The 24,654-nt window shown below is 31.5% G+C and overlaps 2 protein-coding genes across 5 annotated transcripts; both read right to left on the bottom strand.

The window, feature by feature from the left end:
* Positions 1–191: 191 nt before the first annotated feature.
* Positions 192–4,017, bottom strand: LOC114422680 (EID1-like F-box protein 2). 3 transcript variants are annotated; one of them, XM_028389159.1, is made up of 4 exons: positions 3,708–4,017; positions 3,272–3,518; positions 1,414–2,187; positions 192–527 (listed from the first exon to the last, which is right to left on the bottom strand). In XM_028389159.1, exon 3 carries the CDS (start codon positions 2,176–2,178, stop codon positions 1,432–1,434), a length of 747 nt encoding a protein of 248 aa, XP_028244960.1. In that variant the 5' UTR covers positions 2,179–2,187; positions 3,272–3,518; positions 3,708–4,017; the 3' UTR covers positions 192–527; positions 1,414–1,431. The 3 variants fall into 3 exon arrangements, with proteins under 3 accessions (XP_028244960.1, XP_028244958.1, XP_028244959.1); XM_028389157.1 differs by having other exon boundaries at positions 192–502; positions 3,708–4,013; XM_028389158.1 differs by lacking the exon at positions 3,272–3,518 and having other exon boundaries at positions 192–502; positions 3,708–4,013.
* Positions 4,018–15,424: 11,407 nt separating this feature from the next.
* On the bottom strand, positions 15,425–18,959 carry LOC114424652. Of its 2 annotated transcripts, none has more exons than XM_028391513.1 (2): positions 18,795–18,959; positions 15,425–17,548 (listed from the first exon to the last, which is right to left on the bottom strand). In XM_028391513.1, exon 2 carries the CDS (start codon positions 17,502–17,504, stop codon positions 15,720–15,722), a length of 1,785 nt encoding a protein of 594 aa, XP_028247314.1. In that variant the 5' UTR covers positions 17,505–17,548; positions 18,795–18,959; the 3' UTR covers positions 15,425–15,719. The 2 variants fall into 2 exon arrangements, with proteins under 2 accessions (XP_028247314.1, XP_028247315.1); XM_028391514.1 differs by lacking the exon at positions 18,795–18,959 and adding an exon at positions 18,547–18,768.
* Between the last annotated feature and the right edge of the window lie 5,695 nt (positions 18,960–24,654).

Below are 24,654 nucleotides of genomic sequence, written 5' to 3'. Positions count from 1 at the left end.
TTTAGAATAACTTTAAAAAGTCATGAAATAATTTTATAAACTTGTTCTACAGAATTTCTAATTTTAATCTCAAATTCCATGTATTCTTGCACAAATTCAGGCCTGCCAGGACTGAGAGAATACTGTTTCTCATTTAAATACAATTTATTTTGTATGCTTCATCAACCGGTGGAGGGGGTTGGAGAGTGAAGTGATATAGAATGAATCCTGATTATATTGAACAAGTATGAATTATTACACACGCATATTTGTCACAGGTAGAGACACCGCGTATCAATCTACATGGGATATCACATAGTTCACAGTAACAAACTTCAGTATAACGATTCATACTAAAAATTGATCATCTCCGTCCTTCCTTGGAAATTGTGGCTTGGGTTGGGTGAGATTGCAGCATCAAGCTTGAGGGTAAGTTAATGGCATATTTTAGGTGCTGATTAGTTGAATTGAGCCTGGAGTATAACAGCAGTGTTTAGCCAACTTGTAAAGATTTACTGCCAACCTGTCCAAAGATAACAGGAAGTGTCCTATTGTTAGGACTTCAGAATAATGTAGCTAATGCTTGTGCCTTCAGGATTCTCTACTCTTGGTTCAAAACATTTTCTACTTTTAATATAAACATTTTTATCATTCCCGTGAGGCACGAGTTCTTTCTATACATGTAATATTTTATCTTGTAATATTAGTCATTTAAAGTTCATAGAGAATAATGTTGTTTAGATCACTGCACACTGATAATAGAGTACTAAAATTTGCTTATGAAGCAATTAGAGTGCTAAAAATGGTTTCCTATGAATGTGTCTTTACATACAATATTTTCCCTGTACTTGATATGAGCAGATCAACCAGTCATTCAGTATATTACAATCAACCATATATAACAATAATAATAATACTCTAGACGACAAGGGTTCTAGTTATCCTGCATCATAGTTTTCTAGATTATATTCTTCACCAGTACCACTGTTATGCTCCTGAAAATAATTGTCTACATTGTTCCCATTTATGCTAGAGTAATATCATGAACCACTCCAAAAGGAACCTTTCGAGCACTTTATGTTGCAACTTTCAACCCTTGTTAGTTTTCTGGTGGAGTGAAGCCACCACAAAATAGCGGCTTAAGTACTAAAAACATAAATTGCTTGTATGAAGACTAAATTAAAAATTTGGCGTATAGGACCAAATAATTAATTAAACCATTTCTGTTTTAATAGTAAAGAATAAATATTAACTACAACTAAAACATCCAAATAAGTTCTAACTAATGGCATTCTAAATGGGTCCAGTTCTAAATGAAAACCACTTGGCATAGTTACTAGAATACACATTTCCATCCTTATTCCCATTTTATATAAAAATGTAAAAGGCTAACATAAACAGGAAAGTAATAGTTTTCCAGATACGTGAAAATACCTGAAAATCATTTAGGTATTACTCCAATTCAGATGCCTCTTCTGAATCAGACAATGGTAACAGTGTACATATCCCAAGCATGTGGCCGTTGAGGCACACATAATACTCAATACAATCATCATAAGAACCCAACCTGCAACTAGCACTTTGAGGGATCATTTTGGCTTGCAGCATGCTCCACAACTTTGCCTTACAATAAGGGCAGACTTCTGTTGGATGGAGCTTGGCACCTTTATTAATAAGCATCTTCCTGACCTTTGAGGTTGCAAATGACTTGAAAATGCCACGGAAGAATCCTACATCTCCTTCTTCACCTTGGTCAAGATGCTCACAAGGATCAGACACATACAAAACATCAGTTCTGCATTGTGGCAAAAGAAAGCTCTTTCCTGATGTTCTAGAAAATCGTGTCTGATAAACAAAGTGACCAGGGATCTGAATGCTATTGAACAAGCCACCTTTTGTGCATCCTGAACAGTATATAAGAAGCTTCCCTAGGGCCCTCCAGTTCCCATCAACAATGTGGCTCCCATTAGATTGCAGATCACACAACATTTTCGGAGCTCTTGTTCTACAAAACTCTTTCCATAGAACTCGCTTGGCAAGATCATCAAACCATTTGCACACACATGATAGAGTAGCAATTAGCTTGGGATTCCAATTCAAATTATGAAATACTAAGAATATCACATCTTCACTTAAATGCCCTTTAGTACATTGACAGCTAGCTGAGTGTATGCATCGGTACTGCTTTGTGAGAATCATTTTCTTCACCTAAAAAAACCAAAAGAAAAATTATCAGATTATAACAACTCTTTGTTGGAAAATTTTAGGGTATTCACAAAGTAGACAAAACCTAAATACCAAAGTTCTTAATTAAATACTTCATGGTAATGCGGAGAAATCAAGTCCACAGATGAAGGCAATACTGAACAATGCAAATAACAATTTTATAATTATACATTTGAAGAAAATAACTTATTATAAAGAATTAACCTAAAGGGGTTGCTTTCTATAGTACTCCAAAGTTAGTTCAACAAAATAATACAAGAAAGCCTTTTCTCCTTCCAATGCATTGGTAAGAAGTGGATTTCCAGGGTAAGGTTACTTCGATTACTTCTAGTCTTACAATCCATGAGATACCTTCTCCATCTCCAAAATGAAAATGAAGGCCGCAAATTTAGAGTTTTTTTTTCTCACATTTTCAGTTGATAATTGATATAAATGACGTGATGTGGAACAAACTAAAGGGATTAGCAAGGTATCAAAAGAGACATGCAATGAATCAAGCGGTTTTGGACCAAGGGGTAAAGATTATTGGTGGTGAGATGCAAGCATGCAACATACGGTTAAGGATGAAAGGGATGGTTATAACTTATAAAATGCAGTCCTTGTTTAAAGGCATATATATATATATATATATAGTACAGAGCCAAATAAGTAAACTTGGATATGTTCAGTACTCAATTTTTTGTTTAGATCTTGCTCTTACATACATCTAAGCTCCTAACAACTGGAATATAAGTTAGACATTCAAGTGATGTTCAATTGATTTCCATTCAATTCGCTCCTAGTTTTTGTTTGGATAAAGATAAACTTCTCCACAAGCACTCACACGAGAAGAAATTAAGGTAAAATAAATTTAACTTCTCTCATAAGTTAAAAATCAACTTATGCACTTAATTTTTATAGAAGTTCGCTCATCTAACTTCTCCAAAAGCTGAACTAGGTAAGTTGATTTTAGCTTATGTGAAAAGTTCAAGTCATTCTCCCTTCTTATTTTATTTTCTTTTAAGTGTTTACGAAGAAGTTGATCTAAAAATGACCTAAATCTTCAACACCCATATATTTCATATACCTAGGAGTTCAAACTGTCCCAGATCCCTTAAATCGTCCATGAAGTGCCCAGCCTCGACTAACACCGATACTCCACAACATAGAATATATCCAAACACTTGGGGGGAAAGACTAATCAGGACTTGGGGCAACTGAGAAACACATTTTCGAAAATTTCCTAGCAACAACACAATCGCCAACCAAATAACATGACAAAGTCGCTTCATTCCTCAATCCATGTCAAGTACCACCCACAAAATCTCACATTCCTGAGACACAACCGTAATCAAATGCACAGTAAGTTAATCAGAAATCCTCCTCGGACACAAATCCAAACCACCCCCTAAAGTAGAATTCACAAACAAACAAGAAAATTACAAGAAAAAAATCAACCAAAACCCAAGGCACCCAAGTTCGAATTTGAGAATTGAATAGCTGCAAAGAGAGATTTTCCTTACCTGAGCTTATTCAACCCGCTTTCGGCATAGCCTCCAAACCCTAGAAAAACCCACCTCGCGCAATTGAAACAAAACACAGATAAGAAAAACACCCAGAACAAAAAAAAAATTAAAAAGTGACTATAGAATTTCAACTTTGAGCAGGGGCAATTTGGTAAAGAGATGCATAGAATAAAACACTGTTAGAGTATCAGTTGCAACAGCTAAATTGACAAAAAAATTGCAAGGATTGAATTGGATTAAATTGAAATGATTTATGACAGAAAATGTGTTTTTTTTTTTTTTTATAAATTTCAGAACAATCATTGAATCATAGCATTGGTTTGGTGCAATCCAAATATGAAGGTCCGTTCATGTGCCCACACCTGTAGCGTCACCTCTACTTAGTTGGCACCAAAGAGGGATGTGAAGTGTGACCCACAATTGAATTTGATATCTATAATAATATATAAAGGAAATATTTTTTTTTTGTGTCTATTTTTATTTAATCGATTTTACTTGTAAATTAATTAAAAAAAATTATGCTAATATTCATGTAATCAAACTCCCTATCATTTACTGAATTACTCAGATACCCCTCTCATGTTAAAAAGTTTAACCACTTTGTATCGTGGGCTATTTTGTTGCTCCATTCTTATCTGCACCTTTGCATCCTTATCAAATTTTCCTCCTCACCTTTCTTTATCCAAATTCACATCTACATCGGGTTATAAGGAAAAACCAACGTACCAAATTCACATAATTTGCTTACTCTGCAAGCACGGCAACATAATTTGCTTAATTTTTTCTGTTATTTTTCTGTGCACGGTTGAACAAAAATCCACTTGCCTGCGCTGTTTGGAAGGCGTAAAAGAAAAGGTGTCAAATTCAACCTTCAAGGTTGGCTTCTTCAACGACACCCATTACATTCACCCTTTTTCGTTTTTAATTCTAGGATATTCAAAATCTTTTCTTGAATGTTTCACAGACGCACATTGTGATATTCTTTACTCTTTACGTGTTACATTTAACCGCACCTTGTTTCGATTTTTATTCATTTTTTTCTAAGTTTGATACAGTTTATTTTAATTGTTATTTATGCGTTTTAATTTTTTTTCCAATATTTTATGTGCATTTCAGATTTATCAAAACTCTATAACTTTAAAAAAATTCTTTAAGAAAATGATTAACAATTAAATTCAAAAAAATTTATCAAATTTGGAGGTAAATTTGTTTTTAAAGAAATTCATTTATTTTTTATGTTATTATTTCTTCATCTTATTTTTTTTATTAATCCACTACAAAATCCTCCTGTATATTATCAACCTTTCTTTTTATCTAAATACTATAAAAAATTTAAATATTCAACAAGAATCACAACAAAGAAAAACAAGAAGATAAAATACTACAGATAAAAGACAATGAATGACAAGGAACAAACACACTTTGAAGATAGACAAGTTTTAGAAAAAGAAGAAACAACACAATTAATACAACAAATAATGAGTATAATGAAATTGACATCTATCCAACAATGGTCCAGAAATAAATTATCAACAATATGGTAAAAGTATCTTATCTTTAAAATATAAATTTTATATTTTTTTACTTTCAGGTATCACTCCAGGTATGTCATTTTCTTTTCAAAATAGCACTCCATAGTATTTTATTTCTTCAATTCAAATAATAACGAATTTTTATAGAATTCTTAAATAATTATTATTTGATTTATATTTATGTTTAAATTTCAATAGTTAATTACAATTTTAGTGGATAGAATTTTGTTGCATTTTTACATAGTTGGATGTTATAGTGTTGTTTTTATAAGTTGAAAATAATCATATAACTGGAATGAATATAATAGATGCAACAATGCAAAATAAAATGGAATAAACCAATTTATGCTTAATTTAAAATATTAAATTATAGTTATACCAAATATATTATTTTGTCGCATTTTAGCTTTTTAGATCGTCCCATCTTATATTTTTTTTAATTAAAACTTGAAAATAATCATATCACTAAAATGAAAATAATATATTTAATACAAAATAAAATAGAATAATAGAATAAGACAAAAGTGATTTACAATTATATGAGTTTTTTTAATTATAAAAACAAGAAATTAGGTGAACAAATTAAATCTTATCAATTAAAAAGTTAAATTCGACAAAAATATTCCAAGTTCAAAAAGTCACATGAAAAGAATTATCTGATCACAGTGGTGTAAATAAACCACGTAACAACACGGTATCAATTTTCTTTTCATTCATCCCTTTTCTAATTTAAATTTCCCATAAAATTGATCTTTTTTCATAGTAATTTTCATTTCCTAAATCTCTTCTATGCAATTTTTTTTTCTCTCTCACTCAATTCGGTAATAGAATAACTCTCATAATTAATACTAAATTTAAAATTGATTTTAAGTTTTATAATTAAATTTAACGTGACTAAATTAATAAGTTATAACATAACTATAATGGAATAAGACAATAATTGTTTACAATTTCATAGGTTTCTTTTTTTAAGACATAAATAATAAAAAAAATTAGATATACCCTTAATTTTGACCAAACCTAAACAACTGGCTGATGCATTATAAATCACCATGCACATACTGAATAATCTCATTTTGGTTTTATATGTAAAATTGTTATTAATTTTAAAATTGAAACTGATTTATGATAAATAAAAAATTGAAACTAATTTTAATTTTTTTGAATATGTTTGTTCACCCACGCCAAATAAGCATCTCTGTGTATAAAAAATAAATAATTGCTCATTTTAAAAAATTATGAGTAAATTACACTTGTATCTTCCGTGTTTTTTCTCAAATTGTACCTGATGTTTCTCTCTTCTTTTATATTACTCTTATCTCCATTCTTTTGTTAACTTAGTTGACTAGTATCAATTGTAATGTAATATGTGAGTAGACGAAATTGTCCTAACATCTTTGTTACACTCACACTTCTTATGTTTTTTCTCGAATTGCACCCGATATCCCCTCTCTTTTTTTACATTACTTTTACCCCCCTTCGGTTAACGTTGTTAACTAACTTTAATTGAAATATGCGAGAATACATAATTTTCCTAACCTCTTTGTTAAATACTCAATAACAATTGGATCTTTCTTAAGGCAATAATAATTTTTCCTTTAATATTTGGTTGTTACTTCATTATTGTTAACACTTGAAAAAGATGCAACTCTTGATTGAGACATTATATCAAACACCTAACCATCAAAAGTAAATATTCAAAGAAAAGAGTTTAAAACATAAATGCATGAAAAAATGCTAAAATTTGAAACAAATGACTATATTCTATCAATACGTGCAACAAAAACACAACAATCAAACGATCCAACACGCACCCAAAATATTGAACTAATAAGGAGGAGGAGGAGAAGGAGGAGGAGGAAGGGCTTTAACACATGTGTACTAATAAGATGGGTTTATGTCCAACAAAGAGTTGGATTTACGTCCAATTAGAGAAAAAAGAAAAATTTTAAAATATTTCCAAGTTGAAAATGAAAAAGATGATAATATTTTAGACATAAATTTTCATTAAAAGTTATGTGAATAGCATATGCCTCCTTTCTATTAAATTATTAAACAATGTTTAGGAGGGAGGGGGTCTAGATGTAAAGTGAGCTAAAAAATTAAAGAGTTTTTTGTAGGGTGAAAAAAAGGAAGGATGTTGGATACAATATGAAAAAAAAAATACAGGGGATCCGAGTGTAATTTACTCATACAAAATCTAATTTTTAAAATAACTACAAATATATCACAAACATCCAAATTTCATGACAAATAATTTTTAAAAATGTAAATATTAAAGGAAAAATAAACTACATATAAAAGTAAAATAAAAAACAAACTAATTTAAAAATTATCCGAATTTAAAAAAAATAAAAATCATTTTAATATATATATATATATATATATATAAAATATAAGTTTTACCTTTTTAAGTGAAAATTAAATTTTAAAGAAAAAAATAATTTAAAATAAATAAATTTAAAAAATGTTTTAATACTATATCTTTTTTCTATTTTTAAAACTCATTTTGATTTTACTTAGTGTGTGTGGTGTGGGTGTGGGTGTGGGTGTGCGTGTGACAATGTTCGTGATCATCACAGTGTGTGTGTGTGTGTGCGCGTGCGTGTGTGTGTGCATTCTACTCCCATGAACAATGTTCGTGATCATCACAGGTATCAATCACACGATACAAAATTGCAAGGGTGAGTTTATTATAAAAAGAATCAATACCAAATCCAAATAACCACAATTAGCAAGAACATAGACAAACATTATGAGCTTACACAACATTTATTATTCAACACTCACATCCAAAAATTATTCATCATCCACATTCAACAATTTCTCATCATCATCATCCATCCATGGATCCAATCACTTGGAGATTTCTTCTTCGCTTGTCGGTTCCATGCATTCCTCTACCATACCAAAACGAAGGAGACTTAATATGGATTTCAGAAAACAAAGTTAATAACAATGCTATGGGTCAAACACCCACATCACTACATGAAAGGGCTGAGAGCATTTCGTGTTTTACAAAGGGATATCATTTGGAAATTCTGACCATGCCAATGTGACCGGGGTTCAGTGAAGGTTACGAAAATAACATGCATTTCATGAAAGGATAACGTTTACAAAGTCTCTATGCTCTAGGGTTTTCAAAGGAAGCATAAAACATGCAATGGTGGTTCCAAAGTCAGAAAGGATGCAAAGACAAGCTAAAACTAACAAGGATCAAACATGGAATCATAGTTACCTCGAAAGAAAAACGAAAGGTCAGATTAGGGTTTCATTCTCTACCGAAACCGCAAGCCAAGTTGGACGGTTCCACTCCGATCGATGGGTTCCTCTCATTGTGGGGTTTCAACGGAGGACAACGACGGTTTGTGGTGACTAATGGTGGCTGTGGATCATGGAGAAAGTGCTTGGAACATTAGAAATGAATTTGGAAGAAAGAAAGGAGAACTGTGGGGGTGTGTGTGTGTGTGTGCGTGCGTGCGTGTGTGTGCGTGTGCGTGTGCGTGTGTGTGTGTGAGGGTGCGAGGGTGGGTGGGTCTTTAGAAACTGAAACGTCAATGAGTCTTTAAAACACTGAAGTTGACGTAAAAAGAAGAGATACACAGAGGGAGGAAACAAAGAGACACACAGAACAAAGCTCCTACCTTCAAGAGAGTTTAGGTTTTAGGAGTGATTTTAGGGTTTTAGGGGTGGAGGAGACATCCTTATCACTTGTAATCTTAGTTTCTCTTCTAATTCCCATCATTTGTGCTAAAAGTTACTAACTTGTCATGGAAGGCTAGACCTCTTGTTGGGGATTTCTGTTGAACACTTGATGTAATATCTTCTCACTATCTATTTAAAGTTGTTTTTTATGTGTTCATTGCTTCTATCTGTGTTTATTTCTTGCATGCTTGTGGCTTGATCACCCATTTGTATGTATGTTAGGATTTTTAGTACTAGGAAGTGCTTTAAAACCTTAGAACTTGATAGAGCAGGCTAGAAAATTGTATGTCTGGGGACTGAGTGTAGTGATTTAGTTTATATTATGTTCTAATCTTAATGCAACTTGTTTAAACCAAGTTTATTGAGGGATCAAGGACGAAATTTAAATAGAGTTAGGCCCATTTACTCGAGGGATCTTGGTTTGGGTAGTTGTTTTCAGCATTAAAACACTAAAACGACGTTAAATAAAGAAAAATATTTAGTAACATCAAAGTTGGTTCAATAGAATGACCTAACGCTTTTACTCAACTGTTTTCACCTCTCACTGTTAGATACTTTAGTTTGTAGTTAATTAGAATTGTAGAAAAAAAAATACCCTTTTGATTATTTACTTGTTTTACACAAATGTTTACTTATTGAATGCATATTTTCTTAATGAAACAAGTTTCCTGTGATTCGATACTCGGTTCTTACCATTTTATATTACTTGTGCGACTTAGTACTCTTGCTGATTAGCATTCGCGGATTATTATTTTCCAAACAAGTTCTTGCCGCGAAACTCAATCTCAATTGTTATGACACAAACTCTATGATATCAACATAGTTGCATGTACACTAATATAGGAAAAAAAAATCAAGCATTAATGTCCCTGTTTGTTAGCAATTTTAATTTTAATAGTGTTTTAAATAATTTTAGTCATATTAGCTAAACATGATTATATTCTAGCTTCTTCTTAAATTTCAAATATTATAAGTAAAAATAAGAAATATTAGTCCATATCAATATAGATAAAGTCAAAATATTTTACAAGTCCTATGTAAAATTGGAAATCTGTTATATTTTTTCTGATTTAAATAAAGTGTAACTTTTTTTAATAATGTAGAGTTGCAATATAAATTCTGACAAACTCATAATAGTACTTGTAATTTTCAAAATATTGTAAGAATGATCAAATTCCAATTGCCTACTCCAAGTACATGTTGATGTTGCCATGCATGTTTGTTTTGTCATGAATTGTGTGATATGTGTTGGTTTGGTGGAAATGTGTCATTTTCACATGTTAGTGCTCCACAAGAGTCGCTTCAAGTATTTTTAGACACTTTATTAGAGGGAAGACATTTTAGGCAGCATATTAGAAGTTACAACCGTGTACCTTCATTTACTTCACTTGATGTTCATGTTGATTAAAGCATTCTTGGAACTAAATGTGGTATATATACTTTTTGGGCTCAAGGGGCAACGTATCACAACATAGGAGGATTTTATCCAAATGATCTTGGCCAAGTTTCTTGCAACTATATATCTATGATACAGAACACGAGTTACAAAATAAAATGTTGGAAAACCCTCAACTTCACCAAACTATGGTTTATGAGTTGCAACAAATACTACATCGATACAATCCCTTTGTGTATGTATTTAGAAAACTTACACTACATACATATGTTTAAGAATGTAGCTGACTCATTAGAGAGCATCCTGCTAATCAACCACAATAGCAACTCCCAACTGCACCATAAGTCGAAACAATTATTATCAATGGAGATGCAGAATCAAAGACAAGTGGTCGGGATATCAACATTATAAGACATGATGGAAATTTAATGAAGATTCAAGAGACTATGGGATACTATGATCCTATACAATATCCTTTATTGTTGCATTTTGGGACATATGGTTGGGACCTCAATACAAAAAATGATAACATACAGAATATCTCATGTCGTGAATATTATAGTTATATGCTTTAGGTAATTTGCATTGTTTTGTACAATATTGTAACAATATATTTGTAAAAAAATATAATATGAAATTCTAAGTGATAAATATGTTGGTTATAGATTCATCCAAATGATCAATCCACGTTGTTACAAGCGGGTTGACTTTTACAACAACATGTTGTAGACAACTATTAACGTCCACACGTTCAACTTGCTATTGTAGAAAAAGTCAGAAAAAAAATGATATCATCATTTGTTGGTAGTTGTCAAGACTTGGCACAACGTTATGAAGATGGTATGGCTATTGTTCTCCATGATGATAAACCTGATATTTTTCTTACAATGACATGTAATCTTGGAGTAAAATATCCTCCGAAGTTACCACTCACCAAACACCACAAAATCGTTCTAACTTGCTAACAAAAAAATTTCGAGCAAAATTTGAGCAACTAAAGGATGATATCATTAATAAAGGTGTCCTTGGGAAGTATGTGATAGAATTTCAAAAATGGGGACTACCTCATGTACACATGCTACTGATACTAGACAGTAATGACAAATTATGAGATCTACAAGAGTATGATAGCGTGGTAAGGGCAGAAATACCAAAAATTGAAGAGGAACCATAGTTGCATTACTAAAGCATATGATACATGGACCTTGTGGAACACTTGGTCCAAAATCTTTGTGTATGAAGAACGGTTTGTGCAAAAAAGGTATCCTAAACAATTCTCACATGACAAGGTAATAACTCATATCTAGATTATAGATGACGATTTGGGGAACCAATACCTGTAAATAGAAATATGATTGTGGATAACAGATAGGTGGTTCCTTATAACCCTTGGTTGTTGAAGTATGATTGTCATATAAATGTTGAAGTATGCAATAGCATCAAGAGCATTAAATATTTGTATAAATATGTCTACAAAGGGGAGAAATTCTACTTGTATGTTTTGTTATCTCATATAAGAGGTCCAATCAGTTGGGAATACCTACTTTCATCCAGTGAAACATGTTTGCCTACATTAAAAAATGACTTACCATTGGGGCTTTTTAGAAAGTGACAACAATTTTCGTGAATGCTTAGTTGAAGCATCAGCTTTATGAATGCCTTATGCTTTAAGGAGGTTGTTTGTCACTATATTATTTTTTTGTGAACTAACTAATGTTAGGGCTCTCTGGGATGATTTTTACATCTACACGATAGAAGATTATCCTTCAACACGTACGACCATGGGATCAACCTTGACTAATATGTTATTGAGGGATTTGAATGACCTTCTGATTCAACACGAAAAACAAATCACAAATTATGATTTGCCAACAATATCATTGGAGGACACGGAAAACAATTTAGTTCCAAGGGTTATGCAAGAGGAGTTATTGGTCCAAGTACCCAATGAAGATCTGGAATGTGTACGAAAGTTAAATAACGACCAATTAATTGCTTTTAATGCCATTATGGATGTTATCCACACTAAACAAAGTCAAGTTTTCTTTGTGGATGGTTCAGGAGGAACACGTAAAACATTCCTTTATCATACTTTAATTGCAAGTTTAAGAAGTGAGGGTCAGATTGTCTTAGCAAACCTTATCTGGGATAACTGCAACACTATTACGTGGTGATCGGATTGCACATTCTCAATTTAAGATACCTATCAATGTAGATGTGGATTCATTTTGCTTAATAAGTAAACAATGTAATCTTGCAAAGCTAGTTAGAGAAACAACAACAATTATTTGGGATGAAGAACCCATGACAAATAGATATGCTTTGAAAGCATTATATCGTTCATTAAAGGATATTTTAGTTTGTGATGCTCCATTTGGAGGGAAAGTGATGGTATTAAGAGGGGATTTTTCTCAAATACTTCCTATTGTTCAAAAAGGTACTAAGGCACAAATGATTTTTGCATGTATTGTTAAGTCTCCTTTATGGACTATCACAAAGGTCCTACATTTGCAACAAAACATGCGATCATCATAAGATCATAATTTTGTAGAATATCTCATGTGCATTAAAGATAGTATTGAACCTACCAACCATGGTGATATGGTCAAAATTCCCCACCAACTTGAAATAACATGGGAAAGAGAAAGTCCAATTCAAAAACTTATACAAGAAACATTTCCTCAATTAGAATCTCATACATGGGATCCATCTTATGTGGTACAAAGAGCCATATTGATGCCAAAAAATGAGGATGCTCAAAAAATTAATGACATAATTATAGGTCAAAGGGGACACACACAACTTATATGAACATGAGTACTTGCACTCCATTGCTCCAGTTGGTTTGCCTTCGCATGTTTTAAAGGTTAAAAAAAGTGCACCCTTATGTTGTTGTGAAACATAGACCATAAATCTAGCCGTGTAATGAGACTTATCTTCCACGACGTATTTCTAGTCATGGTCAATTTTATGAACATGTTGATGTTGAAATCCTACCAGGCTGAAAGAATAGTTCTCTTGCGTTGTCTTGAACATAAGACAATAGAAAGTGCAAGACCTTCTTAGGACACAGTTCCTGCCAAATTAAGTTTTGCAATTACCATTAATAAGTCACATGGACAGGCCATACCCAATGTTGGGACTTATCTTCCACGACGTATTTCTAGTCATGGTCAATTACATGTTGCTGTCAAGAAGTGTTTCTCAAGCTTCCACAAAAATCCTTATTAAAGAAAGACAACTTGAAAGGGAGGACCATTATTTACTGGGAACAATTTGCTCAATTGACAACAAGGTTAGATCAAATTTGTTACTAACAATCTTTATATTATGTCATTTTCAATCAATCAATTATATTTTTTAATTTTCTTTAACACAGGTCCATCGTCTACAAATTTATTCTATTGGGTGGGGTTCTATAACACATAAACTCAACTTTAGAAAATGATAAAAAGAGAATGATTATCTCAAATGATACAAAGGTAATATAGTGAGATTATTTTAAAATATTTATGTACTCTAATTTAATAAATGCATATATTTAATTTTAAATTTTTTTATCACTTTCATACAAAATAATTTTTCAAAAGACAAGAAACTATGAATGATGTGTTATAAAAAAAACTAAGAAGAATTATTCAAAGGTTAATAATTATTCAAATTTAATATCATTGGTTCCTTACTATGTTTTCTTACTGGCTAACTACAAATAATGATAAAATTGATATTTGTTTTCATAAATGGCAGAAAAGTTAAAGATTGTCATGAAGTGCATGCATTGTTTGATTTGTCAGTTAAGAAAGAGTTATGATTATCAATTATTGTAATATTGTACATAAATAATATTATTCATTTTAAATGTAAAAAAATGTGATAGCAAAAATAAATTACAGACACAAAAGCAGGTAATACTTATGTTTGCCATTTTGATAATATTATTACGGGAGACCACAATTTTATTACCTGACCAATTGGACAAATCAAACTAAAAATTAATACATCGGATGGGAGGGTGGTTTTCGATTGTCGGATTAAAAAAAAAGGATAAACTACTGATAAAATCGGCAGGGTTGGATGAAAAGAAATAGTCGGAATAGAAACCCTTATCTGACCTTATGATGAACCTAACCATGCATTTTATTATATGCTGTGTGTGAGAGACGAAGCGGAAAGATGTGAGAGATGAAGCGGAAAGATGATGTCTGTTGGGAGAGCACAAAAAAATAAGTGTGTATTTGAATGAATATTGATAAAATTAATTTTAAATGAGATTGATTTTGATGGATTTTGAAATGATGTGTTTTATTTTTGAACGTTTTATTACAAGATCATGTTAATAGTAACATTTAATATAAAATGTTGGATGTAATGCAAAAGTTAATCAAAAGTAATTCAGTCAAACATCAATTTTAAATTCTTTAAAGATAAAATCAAGCATATCAAAATATATCAAAATTAATATAAACCAACAGTTAATTCTCCACCTCAAACCAATGAAAGACACTTTTAATGTTGAGGTGGAAGATATATCATATAGCTCTTTCATTTTATAATCATGCAATTTAGAGCTTGTTTGGTAAATGAAAAATGGGGAGGGGGATAGATTCTTTTGGGTTATTTGAAAATGAAAATAAAAATGTTTTCTCAAACCAAATGCTCCTAATGTTTTCTTTTTCTCTTCATTTTAATTTAAAATGCTAAAAATTTACTTATTTTCCCTTTTTGTTTAGGAAAATATTTTTTTGGATATTATAACACCTGGTGAGAGAGATTTATAGATAATATGATTTGATAGAAGGGATAGAGAGGTACAAAACAATAGTAGATATTAGTTAGGTGTTTGAAACAATTTGAGTATAAAAAATCATTGCTCTTTTATTTCTATCCTAACAAAGGTTTTATTGCCAGCTCCCCAAAGTACAGCAGACAAAGTGCCACTTGATTTGGGAGGACACTGACAGAATATTTTTCCCTAAACATATGTGCAGTGCTAACAACTACTAGTATTACTTTCATGTGAGTATCAAGGTTGTAATTGAAACTTTCACAAATTCAAAGCACTTTTCATTTGCTGGCTATGAATGCTAAAACCATGCTATCATTGTTTTATTCAAAAGATAAAAATCAATCACAACAGGTATAAGTTTCAAGAACAGAATGATGAGTATAAGTTCTCACACAAGAGTGGTGGTGAACATAAGTTCCCCAGTTCAACTCTACACTCCCAGTTCTTCTACAGACAAGACACAAGACAAATCTATCTATATTTTCAGCTGAACAATAGCTTGTTGGGGCACACTAACTGCCACAACCTTGGATTTGTTTTCCTACCATTTCTTTACAATGTAAGAGAAATCTAAAAAAAGTCTGCCAAGATCAATTGACAATGTTTGCAGCAGAAATACTTTTCTCTTCAAGAGAGATTACAGCTTCAAAGGCATCAATCAGTGCTTTAACCTTGCCCTTCTGAGTTTCAACATGTTTAGTTGTTTCCTTAATCACATTATTGTACAATCCTTGTCCATCTTTCTTGACCTGCACATGTTGATGTCTCAAAAGAACCTTCTCTGGAGCAGTTATAGCAACGGCCTTGACATCAGTGGTGATGGCCCCCAACACTTCTTTCTGGACTTCAAGGCTCCTCAGACTACCCTTTTCAATATGAGTTTCAAGCAATTCTCCCCCTAATTTTTGGCACTCCTTGGCTTCAGAACAATTAATCCCATGCTTTTGAGGCTTTCCATTCTCCTCAGCTTCCAAAGTGTCCACATTAGCCATGTATTCAATTTGAGTTTCAACCAATTCTCCCCTTAATTTATGGCACTCCTTGTCTTCAGAACAAACAATTCCATCCTTTTGAGGCTTTCCATTCTTCTCAGCTTCAAAAGTGTCTACATTAGCCATATATTCAATTTGAGTTTCAACCAATTTCCCCCCTAACTGTTGGCACTCCTTCTCTTCAGAACAAACAATCTCATCATTTTGAGGCTTTCCATTCTTCTCAACTTCCAAAGTGTCCACATTAGCCATGTATTCAATTTCATGGTTTTCTGGACAAGCATCCTCCTCAAATTCACTATTTGAGTATTCAGATTCCTCTTGGTCTTCAATATCCTGGCTTTCATTTTGATCAGAGTGCGAACTTTGCTTTGTACTTTCCATCTTGATGATGTACAAAGTCTTTTCCTGAGCCTCATTGTTGTGTTCCTCAAGTTCAACTTTTATAGGCTTGGGTTGATTCATAAGATGAGGCACAATTTTCAGGCCCTTGTGCTTTCTTGCACTAACACTTCCAATTCCTCTGGAAGAAGATTTGGAGGAGACTTCTTTCTTGTTCATCTTAATCTTACTATTCCTTTGGCCGCCAAAGACATCAGAAGAATTCACAGAAGATATGGTCTGCTTTGTGATGAAATCTGGATTCAAAGAAGTCACATGTTTATCAGACAACTCCATTTCTTTTTCTTCAAAAGGAGACACCTTTAAAGTTTGCTTCTTCTTGAACATGGATTTTGGTGAAGTTTTGACAATTTGGGAAGTTGATTTAGGATGAGTTTTCACCCTCTCAGAAGTTTCTGTTGGTGAAGCTTCCACCCTTTTGGAAGTTGGTTTTGATAGAGCTTCCACCTCAAAACTTAAAGAAATCCCCCCTCTCCTTGCTTCGGGGATTGAAGAAATATGTGATTTTGGAAGGAATGATGGTTTGACACTGACCAATGATGCCTTGCTTGTGTTCACTAGAACTTTATTCCCCATTTGTTTTTGGCTGCCAGATGATTTTGTTGGGAGTTCCATCTTATTTGTGCCAACTGATTCACTATGTTTCACTGTTGACATCTTTGTTGACGTGGAATCAAGAGATGTTTTTTGCTTGGCAACTGATGTCATTATCCCATCAATAATGTCTTCTGAACTTCGGGAAAGTGATTTTCTTCCAGCTCTCTTAATAATGGAGAGTTTCTCCCTTGCTTCTTCCACATTCTTCCTCCCATATTTACAAAAATCATGACAGGAGCCAGTAGATGCTCTGAGATAATGAGGGACAAGTTTTTTTTCATTATTTCCAGAATTTGCTATTCCCGCTGAGTGCCTTCTTAATGCAACCCCACTTGACATAGTTACTTTTGGAATCAGTGGTAAATCAACACTTTCCTTAGCCATCGGATGGGATATGAGCTATGCAGAAGAAGATCGGGGGCAAAATCCTGAAACATGAGAACAAAAACTAATTTTAAATAAAAGCAAAGAAAAATACAATATGGTAATTACTGGTTGAAACAGCAAATGCAATATAATGATCAATCATCAATGCCCTACTCAAAATTTCAGTTAAAGTACATAATCAATATCTACAATTTTAAGGTTAGAAGCAATGAAATTTATTATTTATCAACAATGCTTAAAAATTATGCCAGATATCAAGAAAAGTACCATTCACAAAGCATAATCTTTGGAAGTTAACAAAAGCAGAATATTTTTAGAACTTTTCTCAATTTAGGTAAAAAAAATTCATAATATACAGGAAAATAAATGATGTTATAATCTCTTATTATTTGAAACTCATAAGGCATCACAAACTGAAAAGGAATAAAAATCTCTACTCCACAAAATGCTAAGGCACCAACTACAAGAAACTAGTAGAACATCAGTCATTCATACAGTATCTAACAACATCAGAATTACTTGTTTTACACGTGATTCTTGTCCTTATATAGATTAAAACACTATATGCCATCGTAAAAATAAGATAAATGAAGCAATAAATGCAACAGGAACCACCCATAAAGGCATAAATATATAGAAAGGAAATGAAATCAGAGAAAACAGAATAAAAAAAAGAACTAAGGCCTTGTTTGGTTTGAGGAATCATGTTCTATTTTTTCTTATTCTCACAAATACTTTTATTGCGTTCCATGTTTTCAATGTTTAAACCATGCATATCTAAGGTTTAACTGACCCTAATGAAAAAGGCGCGCACCAAGCACATTAACAAGGCAACCAAAGTACCAAACCAATCACCTAAGAAAAGAAAAAAAAAACTATAAGATATTAAAAGCAGGTACATTTGGTCATAATCAACCTAACCTACGTAAAAGAGGTAATGAATTAATTGCAAATAACATGCATCACTAATGACCCATACATAACACACACAATTGGAGAAATTCACATTCAATCATTCATATTCTAAACAAAGCATCACCTTTTGCCGATTCTCCAAACTACAGAACCCATAGCAACCGTAACGGCCAAGGAAACATTTTTCAGCAAAAAAAAAACAAAACGAAGCCAATCCAAGACAAAGCAACAGAGACAGAGACAGAGATCAGAGCATGCTCCGAAAAACCCATCTCAATATCCCACCAAAATCACATTTTTTTTCAGAAAAACCACTAGCGTATGGGAGAAAACTTGCGCAGCCCAGATGATAAAATTCTCTAACTAACGAACCTTTGTTTTATACTTTGACACCAGAGCTTCAGAAACAAAAGGGTGCTTCAACAGAAAGCGAGGGAAAAGGAACAGAACGTAACGAAGTGAACACTGAGCCACCCCTTTCGAAGGGTTGTTTCGTTTTACAAGAGAATGTGCGCGCAAGAAAGCAACAGTTTCTGGTTTTTGTTTCTTCTGTTTAGTTTGTTTAGCGTGTTACTTCACTGCGCGCTTGTTATAATATTATATATATCATTATTTTAGAATAGAATCTAAATAAAATACAGAGATTCTCATAAAAAAAATACAGAGAAATTGTTAGAATCTGAATATTTAATGCATTTATGCACCGGTTAAGGAATACTTTATTCAAATTTAGCATGCATCATAAAGAAGTTTACTGATTTGGTCAAAATGTAAAGATATTTTTCTAAAATTTGTTGATATGAAAATTAATTTTTGACTTTTGAATTTCTTTTTTCAATTCAAATTTCCATTTGTTGATACAAAAATTAAAATATATTCTTACTTGCTAGTCAAATTTCAAAAAAAGAAAAATTGAAACTTCATGGTTGACTTCGAGTATTAGATTTGAATTTTTTTTTAAAAAAAAATATTAGCAATACACTTTTCAGCACCTTTTATTTTAATGGTACTTTTTTATTAATCAAAATTTATTAAAAAATCAAATAAATATGCGTTTCCCACATCTTATCATTCAATGTTATCACACCGAAGGGATGCTTTCATTCATTTTTATCATTTAGTATTTGAGATAAAATTTAAATGAATGTAACGTTTCGTCAACGGCATGTTGTTAAAAATGGTATAAAGGATATGTTAAGACGTTAATACTAAATCCATTACGGTTTTAAATTCAGTTTGAATTTCAGTTTTAAATTCATTTCCAAAAATGCAATGGTTTGAAATTCTCAAACGGTGCATTTTTTTTTTTTTTTGTCCGGATCCACAAAATATCACACAAGTATCTCTCTACTCACTAGTAAGATATTAATTTTATTCGCATTGGGCGTGTGCTGCTGGCTAAAGAAACTTTACACATGAAGGAATGGAACATCGTCTAAATTAAAGATATGATTAAACGGAAATTTCAAACAATATATTATTTTAATATATTAAGCTTAGTCTTCTCGCCCTTTCAAACAATATATTATTTTAATTTTTTTTTTCTAAATCTATCAGTTATATTTAATGGGCAGCTTTTTAAATATAACAATAAATTATTATAAAGTTGAAAAATTCAAAGACTAAATTGTTGAGAAGTTAATATATTCATTGATTAATTAAATATACATTTTATATCATAAATTTTATAACAAAGTTTATTTTGTTAGACAGACTAATATTTTGTTTGAAAGATAAACTCTTTCCAAAACCTAAACTATTATAGGTCCAAAAAATAGCAAGAGAAAACAAACATATTGGAAAAGAGAACAGAAAAGGAATTTCCAAGGAAACAAGGGAAGAGTGACTTGTTAGCCGAGTGGTGCTTCCCTGGTCAGAAGCAGCCAAACCAGTAACACATTACACAATTCTTAATTGTATCGGGCTTTTCTAGACTCAATCAGAATTCGTTTCTACGTACTTTCATGTTCGATTTAATATCAGCAAATATGTCATGAATTTACACTGTCATAAAGTTAGTGAATCCAATATAAAAAATTCCATTGGTGAGAATGAGAGAAAATAAGCTATCAAATAATACTATAAAATAGTTTTATGCCGTTATTAAATCATAAATTATTAATGTAATTAAATTTAATAATTATTTTAAAAATTATATTAATAATTATTTTTAATTGATTGATAATGTAAAAGTCTATATTAATAATACATAAATATTAAATTCAACAAATAAATAATAATAATCAGAAAACTGTCATATGATAAGTTTTTTTTAATTGTTATAATATTTACCTTAAAAATTAAAGATTAACTTTATTAATTAACAGTATTGAACTTCTTAAAGAAGAGTGATTGGCTATAGACAAGGGCTCATGTGTCACGCTCTCTTGGCTACGAGACTTTTACCTGAAAAACGTGGCAACAGGCAAGATCTTGATGGATGGACGATATTCACAAAGAAAAGCTCTAATTTTGGGTTGACCTGCTACTTGCCTCTTTTTCAAGATCATGATAGCCATACATGGGGGTACTACCACCTTGTGTTTCCTGTACGACCAACTTAGCCATGCTAGCATGCATGGCTATCGTTTGCTGGATCTATGCCCCTTCTACAAGTACGTAATTTATACGTGAATTCGATGTTTATACACTAATAAATCATCGTTTGAATTTAATGTTAAAATAATTATTTTAAAAATTAATAAATTTATCTTGTAATTGGATAACTTTATAAAAGGTATATAACTTTTTTCTCTTTATACATTATTTTGTTACGAGATTTTAGGTTTTTTAATTTTGAGACAAATATGTATGTTACTGTTGTATTTCATGTTTGTAAATGGAGCATCTAAGAGGTGCAACAGTAATCATTTGTCCTTGAGGAATATCTTGGTTTCTCTATTGTTAGATCAGGTCATTTGGACGTCGTTTTATGATTAAAAAGAGGTGCAACATGTTGGGAATAAATTTGTATGTTCATGGCCTAAAATCATCATGTAATCAATTTTAATTCTAATAATAAAGTATTATTTTATTTTCATTGTCATATTTTATCATTTGATTAAATGGTCCATTTGATAATGTCCTTGATTAAAATTAAAGACTTGTTATTATAATAGAGATTATGATAATGGGAAACAAGTTTGCTCCAATTTTAATCTAAACCGTTCTTGATCATAGGATTATTGTAAATAGGATATCAATTATCCGAATAGATTAATATATATGTGATAGTATTTATTGGATAAATATTAATAGATCTTATTTATTAATTTGCATATATAGACGAGTCACATGTTGATGTGATCATTGAACTGACTCAATTGAAATTTTCTAATGGTTAAAATTTACCATAAACTGTCAATAGAAAATTTTCAAGAAGAAGTATAATAGTTTTCTTTGACTTGAGATTGTCATAGTAATTAACAGGTTATTTGTTATATTTTGATTCCGGACACCTAATGCTTTAGAGTACTTGTTGAATGGATATTGAATATGATTAAAAAGGAATCCATCAACTCTTGGTAATGAGTTTGAGCTCTATGAATAAAATTATATCTTGGCCAAAAAAATTAAATGAAAGAAAAAATGAGTTTCTTAAGTCATTATGAGTTAACTCAAAAGGGTTTGATAGTAATACCATACTCTAGAGTTAACCCAGAGCTGTAAAAATGGAAGAAATTATTACCCACTCTTCTAATGGTTCTTGAAAGTAAAATGTTACTTCATGCTATCCGAACGTTAAGGAGTGTTGTTAGATGTCTACCTTGATTAGTATATTAATTTGATTAATATATTATCGGCTTAGTATTGAACTTACGGGGTCACACACAAACTGAGTGTTCTAATCTTTGTTAAAGAAATTATTTTAATATTTGATGATTAATTAAATTAGAGAATTTAATATGATCAAATGATTAATTGATTTCAAAAAAGGTGGAATATTATTATATTTTTGCTAGCACTGAAAATATAAATAATATGAAAGATTTGGTGAAAGAAGAGAAACAAACATGTATGATTTTGTATTTAAAATTTAGGTTGAAAAGGCGGCTAGATACAAGTTTGACTTAATCAATTATTATTTTAATTTTAATTGTTAAATGGTTAGCAATAAAAGGTAACAAGAAATAATATAGTTTAAAAAAGGATACTATCAATAATAATTTTGATTTGATCAGAAATTTGATATCCTTAGCGTGCTATAAAGAGAGTCTTGGGCTGCTCGTTGAAAGAATCCTAACATCACTTCTCTATTCTTATTTTTTCACTTGTCAAAGTTGTTGGCGGATAGAGGTCAGTCTCGGTGTGGTGGATACACGTAGAGTCCTCACATTATTGAAGAATTTTTATGCTTCAAGAGCTCATCAACATGTACATTTTTTAATATGTCATCTGTTTATAATATAATTTAAAGACAAAATAGATCCTTTTATTCCGTAATGTGTTTTTTGAACACTTTTTTTCTTACAATTGGTATGAGAGCCAGGTTCTTTTGTATTTAAATTATATTTAACAAAAATTTGAAAAAGTTTCAATTTTTATTTACTTACATGTAATGTTGCCTGTTATGATTGCATGATTACATTGTCAAATCAATTTTTTTTTTGTGCAATTTGTAATCTTGTTACGTGGATGTTGTTTTGAATTAGTGGAATGTTTGCAATTGGTTGTTAATACAGTGCTTGATTTGTTGGAGGTGTTCCATATCATATACGGTTGTATTTTTATATAAAGGAGAATAAATATTTTTTATTTTATTTGGATTCCTTTTAAAAGATTAAACCTTTCCTTCAATTTTGAGCAATTTGTTATTAATTCTTTTATTTTCAAATTGCTCGATATTAATTTAATGGAAAGACGTTGCATTAGGATATGTAATATCAAAGAGGTATGTGCTTCAAGCATTGTGTCTCATTCAATTATTTGAGAGAATTTATATATATATATATATATATATATATATATATATATATATATATATATATATATATATGCTATGTGCGTAATTATATAGTTGTTATATATCTCAATGATAAATAGGTTTGTCATCTGATTTATCTTATTAAATTGTTTAATCATAAGGAACGACGGGGACTTATAGAAAAAAGATAAATTGAGACATATGATGTAATTTTTTTTAATGATTAATAATAAGGAACGACCTGACAAACAAGAGACTTATAATTAATAATTATTTTTTTCTTGTATAGGATGTGTGTTTTTGAAATTAATTATATACTGAGCGCCTAGACAACCTAGGGAAGTATTAAAATTAATTTATTGATACCAATAGGATTGGCCTGACAGTCAAGAACTTATGTGATATGATATTTCTTATTTTGATTTGAAAATGTATATGATACATTGTCTTAGAATGTGTATGAGAAACGACTTGATAACCAAGTGGCTCGCTCACAGTATGTCTTCTCTATTGCTTTGTGGTATTCTTGAATCTGGAAAACTAGTCGGAGCCAATTATGATGATTGGTACCGCAACTTGAGAATTGTTCTCATGCATGAAAAGCTTATTGATACTATTGATAAGCCTCCCATGGAAACACCTGATCTGAGTGATGCTGAAGCAACCAAGGTTTTTCAAAAGTATCTAGATGAGTTCCTTATTACTAAGTGCATTATCTTGGCATCAATGAGTTCAGAACTCCATAGGCAACATCAAGACATGGACCCATATGAGATCGTCGAACATCTTAAGAAGATGTAAGGTGGTCAAAGCAGGACGACTAGATTTCAGTTATCTAAGGCCCTGTTTAGATCCTCACTTGCTACAAATGAAAAGGTTGGACCCCATGTTCTTAAGATGATTGATCTCATAGAACAACTTGAGAAGTTGGGGTGCACTCCTGGGAAAGAGCTTTCTCAAGATTTGATTCTATAATCACTTTCTGATTCATTTTCATAATTTATTGTGAATTTCAACATGAATAAGATGAGTTGTGACTTGCATGAGATGCTTAATCTGCAAATTGATTATGAGAATCAAATTTCTTCTGAGAAGAAGAAATGAACTGTCATGGTAGTTGGCAAGAGCTCCAAGAAGAAAGGCAAAGTACTAAAAAGGAAGCATCTTGAACCTAAGGGTGGTATGACCAAACCCAAGAACAAAAGGAACAAGATTGACCAAACTGATGTTGAATGTTTCTTCTGTAAGGAGAAAGATCACTAGAAGAGAAATTGCAAGAAGTATCTTGATTCTTTGAAAAACAAGAAA

The sequence above is a fragment of the Glycine soja genome, chromosome 8 (genome assembly GCF_004193775.1).
Source record: "Glycine soja cultivar W05 chromosome 8, ASM419377v2, whole genome shotgun sequence".
Lineage (NCBI taxonomy): Eukaryota > Viridiplantae > Streptophyta > Magnoliopsida > Fabales > Fabaceae > Glycine > Glycine soja.
Note: the sequence above shows the minus strand (reverse complement) of the source record. Positions and strands in the feature narration are given on the sequence as shown.

Coding starts and splice junctions, on each gene's coding strand:
- LOC114422680 (XM_028389159.1), bottom strand. CDS start 2,178: ATGATTCTCACAAAGCAGTACCGATGCATACACTCAGCTAGCTGTCAA.
- LOC114424652 (XM_028391513.1), bottom strand. CDS start 17,504: ATGGCTAAGGAAAGTGTTGATTTACCACTGATTCCAAAAGTAACTATG.